Genomic DNA, 15,515 nt, shown 5'->3' with positions numbered 1-15,515 from the left:
AGACATCACTTTAATGTATAGGTCATTTGTATTTCACGCCACCAGCTCCCCAAAAGACATCAACTGGGAACAATTTCTAATAGTAAAGGCACGATTTGCCAGCATTTTCCCTTTATAAAGGAAATCAAACGACCTGTCTGGAAGCTGAAAGAACACCTTGGGTATTCCTGTAAAGGGAACGCTGTATCTGCTACCAAAACCCAGAGACACTGACTAGATCTAAAGAGCATATGGATTATGCAATAGTGTGAGAGTTGGCAGTTTAAGATCTATTTCCAATATTACATTAAGCCATTTGGGTGAAAGTGTTGTTAGTATCACAGGAGCAAATGAAAAGTGTCAATGACACCCTTTTGGCTCATTTCCTCGTGCTTCTGGTTATACTTCCACCAGCTCCAGTGAAGCCTGTCCCAGGGCACATCACTCAGTTCCCCGCACAGCTGCTCAGAGAGAAAACAATGCACTTCACCTCAACTAGTCCAGCAACTGGCACTCAGGTGGTGAACGCTGCAGCCAACGGCCTTGGGGCAGAGCCCATGGAAAGCTTTAAACAGGCTTATAGACATTGCATAAAAATTTCTGATTTTAAAATACCTTCCCAAGGAAGTCACAAAACAATCATTTTTAGTTAATAAAATGTAATCTATACTCAAAAACAATGTAATGCCTCAGAAAGCAAAACCTGGAATGGAAGCACTTCAGAAAAATACGGCTTAATCAGTATCTTACTTGGGCTAAGTTACCACAGTCAGCGTAATTTATTATTGCATTTAGAAGCCCAACCTACCATGTTCTCCTGAGATGGTGAAGTACACGAAAACAGTGAGCAGGGGTGATAGCCCTTTAGCCTTTTGTGACTTCAGAACTTAGGAAGATAAAAGATAACCAGGATTTGACATTCAGATACTTACTTGCTCAGCACGAGTTGAGTTAGGAGACAGCTAAAGACCAGATTCTCATCCGCTTAAGGTGTTCTCAGGAAGCTCCTATTTGGATACCAAACCAGTGGGTCTCAACATGGCTGCACATCAGAATCACCTGGGAAGCTTTTAAAACTCACCACGTGCCCAGGCCAATTAGCTCTGGAAGGTGGAGCCCAGAATCAGTCGGCTTTACACTGTCCCAGGTGATTCTCGTGCAGCCAGGACGCACACCACTGAGCACCCCTTTCGGAGAGCAGTTGTGTGAAAGCCAAGTGAATGGAACGCATATCTGGATAGTTTTATTTCTTTCTCAATTCCACCAGAAAAAGGGATTTTCAGAAAAAGGCACAGTTGTGCTTCCTCTAAAGATGTAGTCTGCAGTTTGGGAAGTGCTGGTTCCCTGAGGTTATCTGGAGCGCTGGTTGTAAAGAAGAAAGTTCTTGTCTTGGCAGAGTAGGCAGAGTTTCAGGCTTCGGCAGCTGCCTCCCGCAGCTAAGAATGCCCAGGTGCCCATGAGCACCAGGATTATAAATGCTGACGCCAGGTTTATTCCATAATAAGAACTTATGAAGGTCTGCAAAAGAAAAATAAATCAGCTTGGGTAATAACAGCAAGCTTATTAAACATGTGGAATAACCAAAGATAAAGGGAAGCATGGAATACTTTCAAGAACTTGGGTGTGTTTCACCAAACGTATGATGTGTGTCATGCGTTAAGGCCCTGAGGCATGTAGAACTAAGCTGGTCAACAGATACTGTGGGTCCCGTGCTTTGCTGTATTCAGATGGTAACCCTAGAAGGCAGTCATTAGGCAGAACCTAATGGAATATACAATACAAGATGCATGTCGTGTAACTAGTTTCTATTCATTTCTGTGTTAAATTGGTTCTTAGAATTTGCAAGAAAGTGAGACAAGTCCAAATTACTTTAGTATGAATCCTTAGCACTCAAGGGAACATGAGGGAATAGTCTTTTTCAGTTGCACAATTGCTGTGGGTTCCAAAAGTGTATTCATTTAAAGAACACTAATGGAATGCTGAGAGGTACTGTGTACACCTTGGTGAGACCAAAGTTTCTATCCTAATGGAGGTTCTGTACTAGTAAGGGAGGCAGGTAATGAATGAAGAAACAATTAGTCACAAATTGCGATGAATGCTAGGACAGCATAATTATAATTGCGATGAGGCTAGGATGGGTAAAAACAAGGTGATCTCCTTAGGGCTGTCAAAGAAGGCCTGAAGAAAGTGGTAGATTTTACAGGTAGCACCTTATGCAGAAAGACTGCTCTTCTCAAGAGGCCTCCGTGGGCATGGCAGGCATTGAGCATTTTCTAGATTATTCTTCACAATAATTCTATACCTCAAATCCACTGAATTTTAACTCATTTTACAGAGTGCTGCACTCTTTTGTATTGTTCTTTTCTTCTTTAAAAAACATTTTTCCTCTTTTAAACAATTACAAAAGCAATACATGATTGTTGTAGAAAATTACAACCCAAAAACGAGAAAAATAGAACAAATTTTAAAACTTAAAATTCAGCTAGGTTAATATTTATTAAAAAGCTCAAAAAGTGAAACCATAAAGAGAAAAACTGATCAGACTATATAAAATTAAGAACTTTTGTTCACCAAAAGACATTAAGAGAATGTAAAGACAAACCATGCCACGGAAGTTATCTGCAATACATACATCTGACAAAAGATTTTTTCTTTTACAGAAAACATAAAGAACTCCTAAAAATCAAAAAGAAAATAGGCATAAGATTTGAACAGGCACTTCAAAAAGAATTATCCGAATGGCCAATAAACATCTGAAGACTTGCTCAACCTTATTTTCCCGGCATGAACACACCTGTGTAACTAGCACCTAGATGAAAATCAAAACATTCTCAGCCCCCAGGAGCCTCCCTGTTCCACCAGTCACTGCCCCCACTGAGGGTGACCATGACGCTGGCTTCAACACCACAGCCTGGTGCTGCCTTTTGGTATTTCTGTCAACGGAGCCACACAACATGCGGCTCAACCTATTAATCATCAGGGAAACGTAAATGAAAACTTTTACTATAATTTATCAATTTATGTATTTATGATACCATGACATAGCCAGCAGGACGACTAACAATAAAGAGAATGCAGTGAGGAGGTGGACGAACCACAACTTGTAAACTGATGGCAGAGTGTAAGGTGATACCATCACTCTGAAAATTGAGTGGTATGAACAGTCGACACATGTACACCCCATGACCCAGCAGTCCCACTCCTAGGCGTATACCCAAAAGAAGTGTGTGTGTGTGTGTGTGTGTGTGTTGTGTGTGTGTTCACCAAGAGATATACATTAGAACGTTCACAGCAGTACCATTCACAATAGATAAGAATGAGAAAGCCAGGGGTGGTGGCTCATGCCTGTAATCCCAACACTTTGAGGGGCTGAGAGAGGAGGATCGCTTGAGCCCAGGAGTTCGAAGCCAGCCGGAGCAACACAGAGCTCATCTCTACAAAAAAATTTAAAAGTTAGCCAGGCATGACGGCGCATGCCCATAGTCCCAGCTACTTGGAAGGGTATGGTGGGAGAATCACTTGAGCCCAGGAGGTCGAGGCTGCAATGAGCTGTGATCGTGCCACCGCACTCCAGCCTGGGCAACAGGGCAAGACTCCATCTCAAACTAGAAACAACATCAATGCCTCTCTGCTGTCAAATGGGTAAATTATGGTATAGACACACGGTAGAATACTATACAGCAATGAGTGAGCCATCTATAGTGATGTGAAGATGAATCCCACAAACATGCTGAGCAATAGGAGCCAGACACAAGAGCAAACGTTGTGTGACTCTGTTGACAGAAATACCAAAAGGCAGCACCAGGCTGTGGTGTTGAAGCCAGCGTCATGGTCACCTCAGTGGGGGCAGTGACTGGTGGAACAGGGAGGCTCCTGGGGGCTGAGAATGTTTTGATTTTCATCTAGGTGCTAGTTACACAGGTGTGTTCACACTGTGAAAATTCATCAAGATGTACATTTCTGATTTGTGTGCTTTTCTGTAGGTGTGTTATTTTAATAAAACAATTATGTAATCATTCTCTGAAATCTGCCACTGACAGAGAACTACTATGAACATTTTGGTATATACTTTTCAAACTTCCTAGGTTCTTTCCTTTTAATCATTAAAAAGAATAGTATCAACTATTCAACATACACCAACATTTACTGGCCACCTACTATGTGCCATGAATTGAGGATACGAAGATTGAAGATAAGGCCCCATCCTTGATTATCATACTCTAATTAGAAACAGAGAGAGAGAGATAAAAACTATATTAAATAAAATATGCTAGCCAAGGACACATGTGTTATACGAGAGCTAGGAATAAGGTCCAGTCATGGTGCCGAGTCTGGAATACGCAACTTTTCCACGCAGCTGTCACAGAGAATGAACAGTTTTCCAAACTGACCTAGGTTAGGGAGAGAAAAATCACTGCAAATAAACAGCAGGGAAAAAAATATTTCAATAAGACACACCAAAAAATTAATAGTTGTGGTCTTTTTGTGGTAAGACTTACATGACTCATTCATTCACTTAAATAGCTTTTCTGAATTTCCTCATGTTCTCATGAGCGTGTATTTCATCTAGAGTAGAATTTACCATTTTAGATACATAGACTTGAGTTCCAGAATACAGTCCGAGCATGGCGGCAACACTCACCTGGGCTGACACCAGCAGGTGGGTCAGGAGAACGATAAGGAGGATGCCCCACTTTTTCTTCTCACAGCCATCAAAAAATACAATGCCCCAGAATACATGCAGCAAGATGATGACCAGCGTCATGAAAGCTGAAAGAGAGCTGACCATTAGTGTCACTCCTACAGGTATCAGAGCCACTGAGGACCCTGGCACTGTGCACGGGCTCTCGGGGTGTCCACCACACCTCAGCGAGAGAGTTTAACACCACCTGACAGAAACAGGGCCTTGACACACTCAAAAAGCAACACTGCGGAACAGGGGACTGACTGCCACAGCTTCTTGTCTAGAATGTAAACCTGTTCAATAAAAGGTCGCCTGAGATCTGGCTTTCAGGCAGCTTCCCTGAGGAATACAATAAAATTACTGTGATGTCCAGCCAGCTTTTTCCCAATGAGCCTCCTGCACGAGTAAAGAGAGACTTCAATGAAAAGGAGTATCTTCTGTTTCAACAAGGCTCCTCACTAAAGTGGAATTTTTCCTCAGATCCTTTTGAAAAAGAGCAATGGAAAAATATTAAAATCATGGCCAGGCGCTCTGGCTCATGCCTGTAATCCCAGCACTTTGGGAGGCCGAGGCAGGCAGATCACTTGAGTCAGGAGTTTGAGACCAGCTGGCCAACATGGTGAAACCCCAGCTCTACTAAAAATACAAAAATTAGCCAGGCATGGTGGCACATGCCTGTAATCCCAACTATTCGGGAGGCTCAGGCAGGAGAATTACTTGAACCCGGGAGGCGGAAGTTGCAGTGAGCTGAGATCATGCCACTGTACTCCAGCCTCGGCAACAGAGCAAAAAAAAAAAAAAAAAAAAAAAGAAGAAGAAGAAGAAAGAAAAGAAAAATATTTAAAATCACAGTAATTATCTACAATGCTTCTTAGGCAACTGGCACTGAATTTGATCAGCACCACCAGGTTTTTTCTGGGGAACACTACCTCTGTGTGTATGTTGTCTGTGTATCTTGTGTGCTGGATAACAGTCTTTATTTAAAGTGGGCAAGCCCTATATATTCTGCAAAGGTTAACATGGAAAATAAAAAGGCATCTAGATTTCCTCTTTCAGTCACATAATAAGAAATCATTAACACCCACCAGACTGGCAAAAATTCAAGTCTGACAACTCTCTTTCATACTGCTGATAGGAAAACAGTCTAGCATTACAAATTAAAGAGGAATTTGCATTCTCTATTTCACTCCAGCAATTCTGCAGCTAGAGCTAGATTCTGAAGCAATTAGTTCTGAAATTAATAGATCACCTGCACCTGGGAACTTGTTAGAACTCCAAATTATGGGGACCCACCCCGCACTTCCTGAATCAGAAACAATGGGGTGGGAGCCCAGCAATCCGTGTTTAAACAGCCCTCCAGGTGATTCTGAGGCACGGTCAAGTTTCAGAGCCATTGCTCTAGAGAAACGTACACATCTGCACAAGGAGCATATATAAGTTTAAGTCAGCACTGTCTGTAATAATGAAATATGTCCATCATTACCAGAATGGATAAATAAATCCTGCTCTATTCACACAATGGAATACTATATGGTCTACGATATAAATGATCTCAAGAATCTAATGTTATGTAGAAAAGAAAACCGTATCGTGAAAAAATGCATATTATTTCATTGATATGAATTCTAAAACATGCAAAACTAAAAGACGTAACTGTTGTGATGAAAGAAAGCTGTTATATCTGGTGTAAACGTGTAATTATTTCAGTAAACGGTGGCAGATATTTTAACTAAATTAGAAGAGAAACAGTTTCCAAAGTGTTGACGCTATGGCAGATGAAGCTAAAGTGATGTATTTTAACCCCGGTGATGACCCTGGAAAAGGAGGCCTCCCTGGAGAGAGATGCTTGGTGACGGCGGGGAGCTGAGACCGCTGAAGATGCCCAGGAGTGCAGTTTAAGTTTTAAAGTTTTTGTGTCAGAAAAGATCAAGACAGAAACTGACACAAATGGAAACACTGATTTTTTAAAGAAATCATAAGGTGTTCGTTTTCTAAGGGTTTTTCAGAATCTAGATGACGATCAAATGTCAAGAGAAAGCAATGACACCATTAAGGTGTCATCTGTTTGGCAGCTTATGTTTGCCATTCTTTCTGAATATTGATGTTACCAGGGCAGCCCTGATGAAATAACCAGGAAAGGTCCTTAGTTCTTGTTTTTGTTTTTTTTTAACTGTTTTTCTTTAGTTCCTTTATCAATAGGCACAGCTGCTTAAAGAAACCAGATGGCTCGAGATGGCACCAGAGCTTCTTGACCCCTGACCAGATACCAGAGGAAGACCTCGCAAAACCAGCACAAACTGGAATAGGTGACTCCTATTTGCATTTAGATCATCAGCATATCTTTACAATGCTAGAACTCCCTCCCCTGAAAGAAAATCCCTGCCGTTTCATGCGCATATAATATATGAAGGCATATGTTCATGGATAGCACCTTCACGTCTGGAGTCCCATCCCATACACGCTCACATTCCTTTCCCGCCCCACACCTAGTCCCCCATGCCTTCTACTGCCTGGGGAGAAAGTACATTTAGCGCAAGAGCTCACCTTCTCCGTTTTCTGGCCAGGGAATAAAACCCGATTGCCTTTTCCAATTGGATGTTCTTTCTTTGCGACCAATACTGAGTGGGGAAAGAAGTGTTTACCAGTGACACTGAGACACAATTATGCTCCTATAGTCAAGGCCTACAGTTCATTTAAAAATGCTCTCAGGGGCTGGGCGCGGTGGCTCACACCTGTAATCCCAGCACTTTGGGAGGCCGAAGCAGGAGTATCACGAGGTCAGGAGATCGAGACCATCCTGGCTAACACGGTAAAACCCCGTCTGTACTAAAAATACAAAAAATTAGCCAGGCGTGGTGGTGGGCACCTGTAGTCCCAGCTGCTCGGGAGGCTGAGGCAGGAGAATGGCGTGAACCCGGGAGGCGGAGCTTGCAGTGAGCCGAGATAGCGCCACTGCACTCCAGCCTGGGCCACAGAGCAAGACTCCATCTCAAAAACAAAACAAAACAAAAAAAAAACAACAAAAATTCTCTCACTTACAGAAGTTTCAGTCTCCTCTTGTCCAAAAGAGCATTACTGTGAGTTTTAGGCAAGCATCCTCAAGACATCATTAGCCCTGACCTTTCTTCCAAATTCTAGGTCCATATTTCTTGGCCCTTCTTACTAAGAAGTCTGATGGATTGACTTTGCCTCCAAAGTCAAGTCCATACACCTCAGACTAGCATTCAAGGACCTCTACAATCTACACCCCAATTACCTTGACACCATGTTCTCTACTATCTTCAACTGCATCCTATGGAAGAAAACCAGAACTCTTCTTCACTCTGTCTGTACCTCCGGTTTTCTTTTTTATTTTTAAATAGATTATCCCTTTTGTCTGAAGACTCTGCCTCTCAGCACCACCCCTCTCCATTTCACCACATCCGAATCTTACTTTTATTTACAATCCAGTTCAAATGCCACCTCTCCTCCGTAAATTATTTCCTAACACCTACCCTCCTCCTTTTTTTTTTTTTTTACATTCAACACAATCTACTGAGCACCTAGACAGCCTGGCCTGAAGATTATATATATTATCTTTAGAGTCAGATGGTTCTGAGTTAGAATCCCAGCTCCACTGCGTGGCTTTGGACAAGCTATTTCAACTCTCTGAGCTTCCATTTCCTTTATTTTTAAAATGGGGATAATACCACATAGGGCTGTTACAAGGAAAAACAGTGCTTGGCAAACCACATCTTTTTAATATGTGGTAGCTACCATGTGCTATGGTCTACAGATTCAAAGACAAATAAGCCAGAGTTCTCAGTGAGTTGTACTATCAGGTGAGAAAGTGAGACAGCAGCCAGCAATGACCACTTATATCCAAGTCTCCTGGGCACTTGACTATGTCTTAAAAATGCATTCCTGGCCAGGCACAGTGGCTTACTCCTATAATCCCAGCACCTGGGAGGCTGAGGTGGGCGGACCACTTGAGCCCAGGAGTTCGAAACCAGCTTAGGCAACATAAGAAAACCCTGTCTCTACAACAAATACAAAAATTAGCCAGGCGTGGCAGTGTGCGGCTGTAGTTTCAGCTACTCAGGAGGCTGACGTGGGAGGATTACCTGAGGCCAGGGAGGTTGAGGCTACAGTGAGCCATGATCACACCACTGCACTCCAGCCTGGGTGACAGAGCTAGACCCTGCCTCAAAAAAATAAATAAAAAATAAAAAGAAAAATGCATTTCTCTTCATTCTCGTAGATTATTTCTTCCTCTGACTTTGTATTACTCTTACATTTATTTTCTTCCTCCCCTCTTTCATCAATCCACATAACAAGTATGTCTGCAGTGGCCAGTATGGGCCAGGCACTTTCTAGCCACTGGGACTATTACAACACATGAAACACAGTCTCATAGAACCTTTCCCCATCCTTTCAGTTTACCATTTTATTAACACAATATCTAGAAGAGATCCCTTGGACATGTATTAAAATACCGTGCTATGTTCATAGTCGGCTCACTTATGCAGCCAGCTCTCGTTTCCAGGTGGCTTTGATGGTCATCACAGCCTTCACTATCACGACGTGCTATGTTAGAATGCTGGGATTTACTCTTTCCTCCCTCTGCAGTTGGTTAAGAGGTCCAACAGAAACAGACCCGGATATCTGCATTATTCTGCCACACACACGTGGCTACAGCTACATACACCCTATTTAAACCCTTCTCATTAGTAAAAGGAACAAATTCCAGCTAGTAATGAAAATTTGCTAATAGTATCTCTAGAGTACAACCTTTTAATTACTAAACCTTTCTCAGTTAATGTTCCTAAATATAAAATTCTAAAAGTCCTTCAGTAAATCTAACCCCCAAATTTGCTTTGTTCTAATATTCTTTTTTTTCTTTTCTGAGACAGGGTCTCAACTCTGTCACCCAGACTGGAGTGCAATGGTGCAATCATGGCTCACTATAGCCTCGACCTCCTGGGGCTCAGGTAATTCTCCCACCTCAGCCTCCTGAGTAGCTGGGACTACAGGTGTGCACCACCAGGCCCGACTAATTTTTTTCTGTTTTAAGTGGAGACAGGGTTTTGTCATGTTGCCCAGGCTGGTCTCAAACTCCTGGGAGTTCAGGCAATCTGCCCACCTCAGCTTCCCAAAGTGCTGGAATCACAGGCTTGAGCCATAATGCCCAGCCTGTTCTAATATTCTTAAGCCAAAAAAACTTCCCTAAGTTAACCATAAGAATATCAACATTAGTTTATAACCCAGATTAATAAAAGGAGCTTCCATAATTTTTATATGTTGTAATACATTAATCAGAAAGCGGAATAATTCTAACAAGTACTGTATATCAGTTTGTGACGACTGTAACTGTCTAGTCGATAATGGACTTCCTCTTCTAATAAACTTCTAAGTCAAAGTATCTTGGTAGTGAATATTTCTAACCTATTTCTAAGCAAAATGTTTCAGTGTTATCTTCAAGAAACAATATTTACAGCCGGGCGGGGTGGCTCACGCCTGGGAGGCCAAGGCAGGCAGATCACCAGGTCAGGAGATCAAGACCATCCTGGCCTACATGGTGAAACCCCATCTCTCCTAAAAAATACAAAAAATTAGCCAGGCATGGTGGCACATGCCTGTAGTCCCAGCTACTTGGGAGGCTGAGGCAGGAGAATCGCTCGAACCCAGGAGGCAGAGGTTGCAGTGAGCCAAGATGGCACCACTGCATTCCAGCCTGGGCGACAGAGCGAGACTCCGTCTCAAAAAAAAAAAAAAAAAAAGAAACAACATTTACTATTTGGCTCCTTCACCCTTCCTGAATATACCCCAAATGCTCTAACACACAGATTCATAAGCACCTTCATTTTCACACGTGTTCCTTTCCCTCATTCCCGATGCCTATTTTTCTGTCCTTGCAAAGCTAATGGCCTAAGACAGCAATTGCTTCTAATACTGGCTTCCTGCCAGCACAGAAATTGCCATCACCTGGCTTCCCCCAACACGGGCAGGGTATCTCTAACTGGGTCAAAGCAAGCCAAAGGCTGCTGCTGGGTGGTGGCAGCCACAGACAAAGGAGGACATCCCAAGGCCAAAGCTCAGCCGCAGCTGCCCAGAGGCAGGATGTGAAGATCAATGGGCTTTTGGCTTCTTTTTCTAAGTAGTAGAAAGGTCAGGGGTTTCAGGGTTCCGTGAAGCAGGAGACACTCCTCCATCCATCCTGGCCGTAGAAACTCTCCAGACTCTTGAGAGATCCCCCAGTCAGCTGGCACAAGTGGGAGTCGGGCCCCAGAGCTGAATGAATGCTCTTGAAAATGACTTTCTCTAATGGGGATTTAACTTAACATTTTTGTTTTAAAGAATGTAAGAGAATTCTGCGGCCTGATTTACTGTAATATAGATATAGATTGCTAATCAAATAACCTTCTCTAAGACATTATTTTAATGTTTAAAGTCCCCCTAGAAAATGCTGAAGAATGATGAAACACTCTCCTCAAATTAGCTCATCACTGTGGAGTCAGCAATGGGAGGTTTGCTAGAAGTTGTCTGATCCCGTCCTCTACGCAATGAAGATAACCCACATGGTCCACTTCAAATACTTCCAATTTCATTTCATTAAATGGCCACTATGAGAAAGTTCGTTCTCAAACCGAACCCAAATCTGCCTTCTTTTAACTCAGTAGTGATTTTCAATTGGGATGATTTGGCCCATAGAGGGAATATGTCAATGTCTGTAGACATTTTAGGTTATCACAACTGGGGGACAGGGGTGCTTCTGGCATCTAGTGGACAGAGGCCACGGATGCTGTTAAACACCCCACAACACACATGTCAGCCCCCAACCAAGAATTATCTGGCCCCAGATGTCAATAGTGGTGAGGTTGAGAAACCCTGCTCTAACTCCTGCTCACTGATCCTGGGAAGGCTCTTTGAAGAACCACAAGTCAACTCTTTTTTTCTATATGTAGCACATTAAAAAACATTTGAAACTCCCTGCAGCAGCCAGCTACTGTCACAAAAATGCTGCAAAACAAAACAAAACAAAAAACAGGCCTAAACTCACTGGCTAGAGCTGCCACTGGGATCATGAGGCCCAAGGCAGCCTGGAGTACAATCCCCTAATGGGGGACCTGCCTTCAGGCAGCAGGCAATGGATACAGGCTCTCGGGATTCTATTACTTTCTATTAATGCTTCACTGACTTCACAAAACTAATTAATTTCTATGTTTGTCTCTAGCCTAGAATAGTTTCAGCAAAATCAGATTTACCATTTCTTTAAATGTTTGCTCCAAACAAGCTCTCAAACCTGATCTATGCCATTTATAAAGCAAAGCTAAGCCCATAAGACCTTGGATGAAGATTTAGGTGGAAATTGCAGGTAAGGTTTACAGTTGGATTGGACGTAAGTTATGGGAGAAAAAGGGAAGAATCAGGAAATATTCTAAGAAATAACTGAGCACCTGGAAGGATGGAATTCCATTAACTGAGATGAGGAAGGGTGCAGGAGTGCACCATTTTAAAGACCTTGTTCCACTGCCTTCCAGAATTTCTGATAAGAAGTCAGCAGTATTTAAAATTGTTGTTCCATTGAATGTAGGGAGAAAGCCTCACTAGAGATGAAAATGTAGCTTACCACCCGAAACAAAGGACTTTGATCTCACGAAAAATATTCAAGTATAAGTCTTTGGTGAGGGTTTCGAATAACGATAAAAGGCAGTAAAATCCAATAAATCTACCCATTAAAGTAAACCTCAAAGCTGATTAATTCCCCCAAAGAAACAAGAGATTTCCAAACATTTATGCAAATAAGTTTGTTTCCAGGAAATAGTGTTGGAACACTGCACAGTAAGTGAAACATGTTACAGTATGAACCATTCCCCTAAAAGTGGGAAGTGGGGCAACGCAGGAACCCTGACGTGAACCTTACGACTGTCTTTAGCAGAGCTGTGGAAAGGGAGAAAAGTGAACTGGTACAAGTGGTCCCAGCACTGAAGAACATCTTTGGTAAGAAGTGGGCATGGAGGAGGTTGATAAATGCTGGGATTCCCAGGCCAAATTCCCAACATGGCCATGGAGCTGCATGGGATCAAGCTGAGAGGTTGCCGGGCGGGGGCTAGACTGAGCAATAAAGTTGGAAATAGTGGGATTTTTCTTCCCTTTCAAATGATAAATATTAGATGTAATTAATAAAATATATATTCCTATGGGGCTGAGTGAAGAGTGATACCATACTGGATGATGTTTTAAAAATGTGACTTTTGTCTCATGCAATCATATCTACAGGACAGTAACCTGTAATATGGTATCCTGCTCACCGTGGCTACAAAAAAAAATGTCTGTGAAATTCACTGAAGAAAAAGAAACAAAACCCCCAAAACACCGAAAATTAAAAGCAGCAGTGGCTAGGTACAGCATTTCAGGAGGTTGAGGCAGGAGAATCACTTGAGCCCAGGAGTTCAAGACCAGCCTGGACAACATAGTGAGACCCCATCTCTACAGGAAAAAAAAAAAATTAGCTGAGTTTAGTGGCATGTGCCTGTGGTCCCAGCTACTTGAGGCTGAAGTGGGAGGATTGTTTGAGTCTCAGAGGTCAAGGATGCAGTGAGCCATGATCACACCACCCCACTCCAGCCTAGATGACAGAGCAAGACCCTGTCTCAAAACATAAATAAATAGGCCACACTTTGGAAGGCCAAAGTGGGCAGATCACGAGGTCAGGAGTTTGAGAAAAACCTGACCAACATGGCGAAGCCCTGTCTCTCCTAAAAATACAAAAATCAGCTGCGCAGGGTGGCGCACTCCTGTAATCCCAGCTACTCAGAAGGCCAAGGCAGGAGAATCGCTTGAACCTGGAAGGCGGAGGTTGCAGTGAGCCAAGATCGTGCCACTGCACTCCAGCCTGGGCAACAGAGCAAGACTCTGTCTCAAGAAAAAAAAAAAAAAGAAGAAGAAGAAGAAGAAAAACACACAAAAAAAACAGGCCAGGTGCGGTGGCTTACGCCTGTAATCCCAGCACTTTGGGAGGCTGAGGCAGGCAGATCACCTGAGGTCAGGAGTTCAAGAACAGCCTGGCCTACATGGTGAAACCCCCATCTCTACTAAAAATACAAAAAATTAGCCAGGCATGGTGGCAGGCACCTGTAGTCCCAGCTACTGGGGAGGGTGAGGCAGGAGAATGGCATGAACCCGAGAGGCAGAGCTTGCAGTGAGCCGAGACCGCACCACTGCACTCCAGCCTGGGCAACAGAGTAAGACTCAGTCTCAGTAAAAAAAAAAAGAAAAGTAAAATAAAATAAAATAAATAAATAAAAATAAAGGCAGCAGTGGCTGATGAAAATAAGGACAATTTTACCCATGAGAAGAAACAAGGTCTATAGAGAATGGAGAAGTGCAAGTCATTCAACTGCGCCGAAAGGTAGTCAGCAGAGCCTAGCCATTCATCCGTGTGAGGAAAGAGACATCAGTGATTCAGGGTGGCCTGAAACATACCTAGAAGAGCCATCAAGTCTTACAGCCCCAGCCCATGTCATTCTTTCAGCTAGAGACTGTGAAGCAATACACTGAGCTGCCTGCTTACACACTGCCTGAAGACTGATGCCTGTGATGTGTGCATTTCATAATGTATCACAAGCTACTAGAGACTATGATAGGTCATATCCATTTAATGAAAGTGCATTCCAAAAAGTACAATTTTCTATTCTCAGTTATTTGAGCAGCTGGAAAGAAAGGCTTACACTATTGATATAAATAAAACAAGCCAGGCGTGGTGGCTCACACCCTATAATCCCAGCACTTTGGGAGGCTGAGGCAGGAGGATTGCTTGAGGCCAGGAGTTTGGGACTAGCCTGGGCAACATAAGGAGACCCCCATCTCCACAAAAAATACAAAAATTAGCTGGGCATAGTAGCACATGCCTGTGGTCCTAGCTACTTGGGAGGCTGAGTGGGAGGATCACTTGAGCCCAGGAGTTCAAGGTTATAGTGAGCTAAGATCATTAACACTGCATTGCAGTGACAGAGTGACAGAGCAAGACCTTATCTCTTAGAAAAAAAGAGAAAGAGAAAACAGATAATGAAAAATACAAATTCGATGATATATACAGCATGTAGAGTATCACTGTATCATAAACAGTAGCAGTTAGTTGTGACAACTTATTACAAGAAATTAAGATTCTAATGAAATCATAAAAGGATAAGAACTGCAGGTTACAATCTATTGTTGATCATTTTTTCTGTATCATTAGGAGATGTTATACTTTCTCTACTACTTTGGAATTTGGAAATGTAGGTATTGAGATAGTCTTGCTTACAAAGAGCTTTCAGTCGAGTCTAAACTTTAACAAACTGCCACACTGTAGAGATTACTCTTAAAATATTACGAATAGAAAAGTGAACGAAAGATAAAAAATGTATTGGGTTACAGTAACAAAAATTTATTCTCATGCTCACAGGTCTAAAGGCTGACTGTGCATTGCTGATAAAGGCTGGGCTCAGCTGGAAAACTCTGCTGCAAGCTCCTGGGGTGGGCTCTGTGTGGCTCTGGGTATATTCATTCAAGCGTCCAGGCTAAGTGGCCATTAACTTTCCAAGGTATCTTCTTCTCATGGCACCAGAGTCCAAGAAGGAAGGTCCAATCATGCAAATACTTTTTAAGCCTCTAACTTACATCATAACCACTAATTGGCCAATTCAAGCCACATGACTGAGCTCAAAGTCAAAGGGTAGAAAAGAACATTCCAGCCACCATGAGACTTATTACAGGAAATGACAAATTGGGACAAAAATAATCTCCCACATTCCTCTTTTATTTTCTTCAAGCTCAGTATTTTTCTTTCTTCAGTCATATCCAACAGGCCATGGCTTCTAGATCTTCTATC

General features: G+C 42.6%; 1 protein-coding gene across 2 annotated transcripts in view; it reads right to left on the bottom strand.

The window, feature by feature from the left end:
• Positions 1 to 1,196: 1,196 nt before the first annotated feature.
• The window catches only part of APH1B (aph-1 homolog B, gamma-secretase subunit), a 29,362-nt gene continuing 15,043 nt past the window's right edge, over positions 1,197 to 15,515 (bottom strand). For both annotated transcript variants that reach the window (XM_523094.7, XM_016928335.4), the window contains 2 exons: positions 4,622 to 4,749; positions 1,197 to 1,497 (listed from right to left, as the gene is read on the bottom strand). In XM_523094.7, the coding sequence (XP_523094.3) occupies positions 1,330 to 1,497; positions 4,622 to 4,749 (296 nt within the window). In that variant the 3' untranslated portion in view covers positions 1,197 to 1,329. The remainder of the gene's footprint in view (positions 1,498 to 4,621; positions 4,750 to 15,515) is intronic.

The sequence above is a fragment of the Pan troglodytes genome, chromosome 16, assembly GCF_028858775.2.
Source record: "Pan troglodytes isolate AG18354 chromosome 16, NHGRI_mPanTro3-v2.0_pri, whole genome shotgun sequence".
NCBI classification, from domain to species: Eukaryota; Metazoa; Chordata; class Mammalia; order Primates; family Hominidae; genus Pan; species Pan troglodytes.
This window is presented reverse-complemented; position numbering and strand designations above follow the sequence as displayed.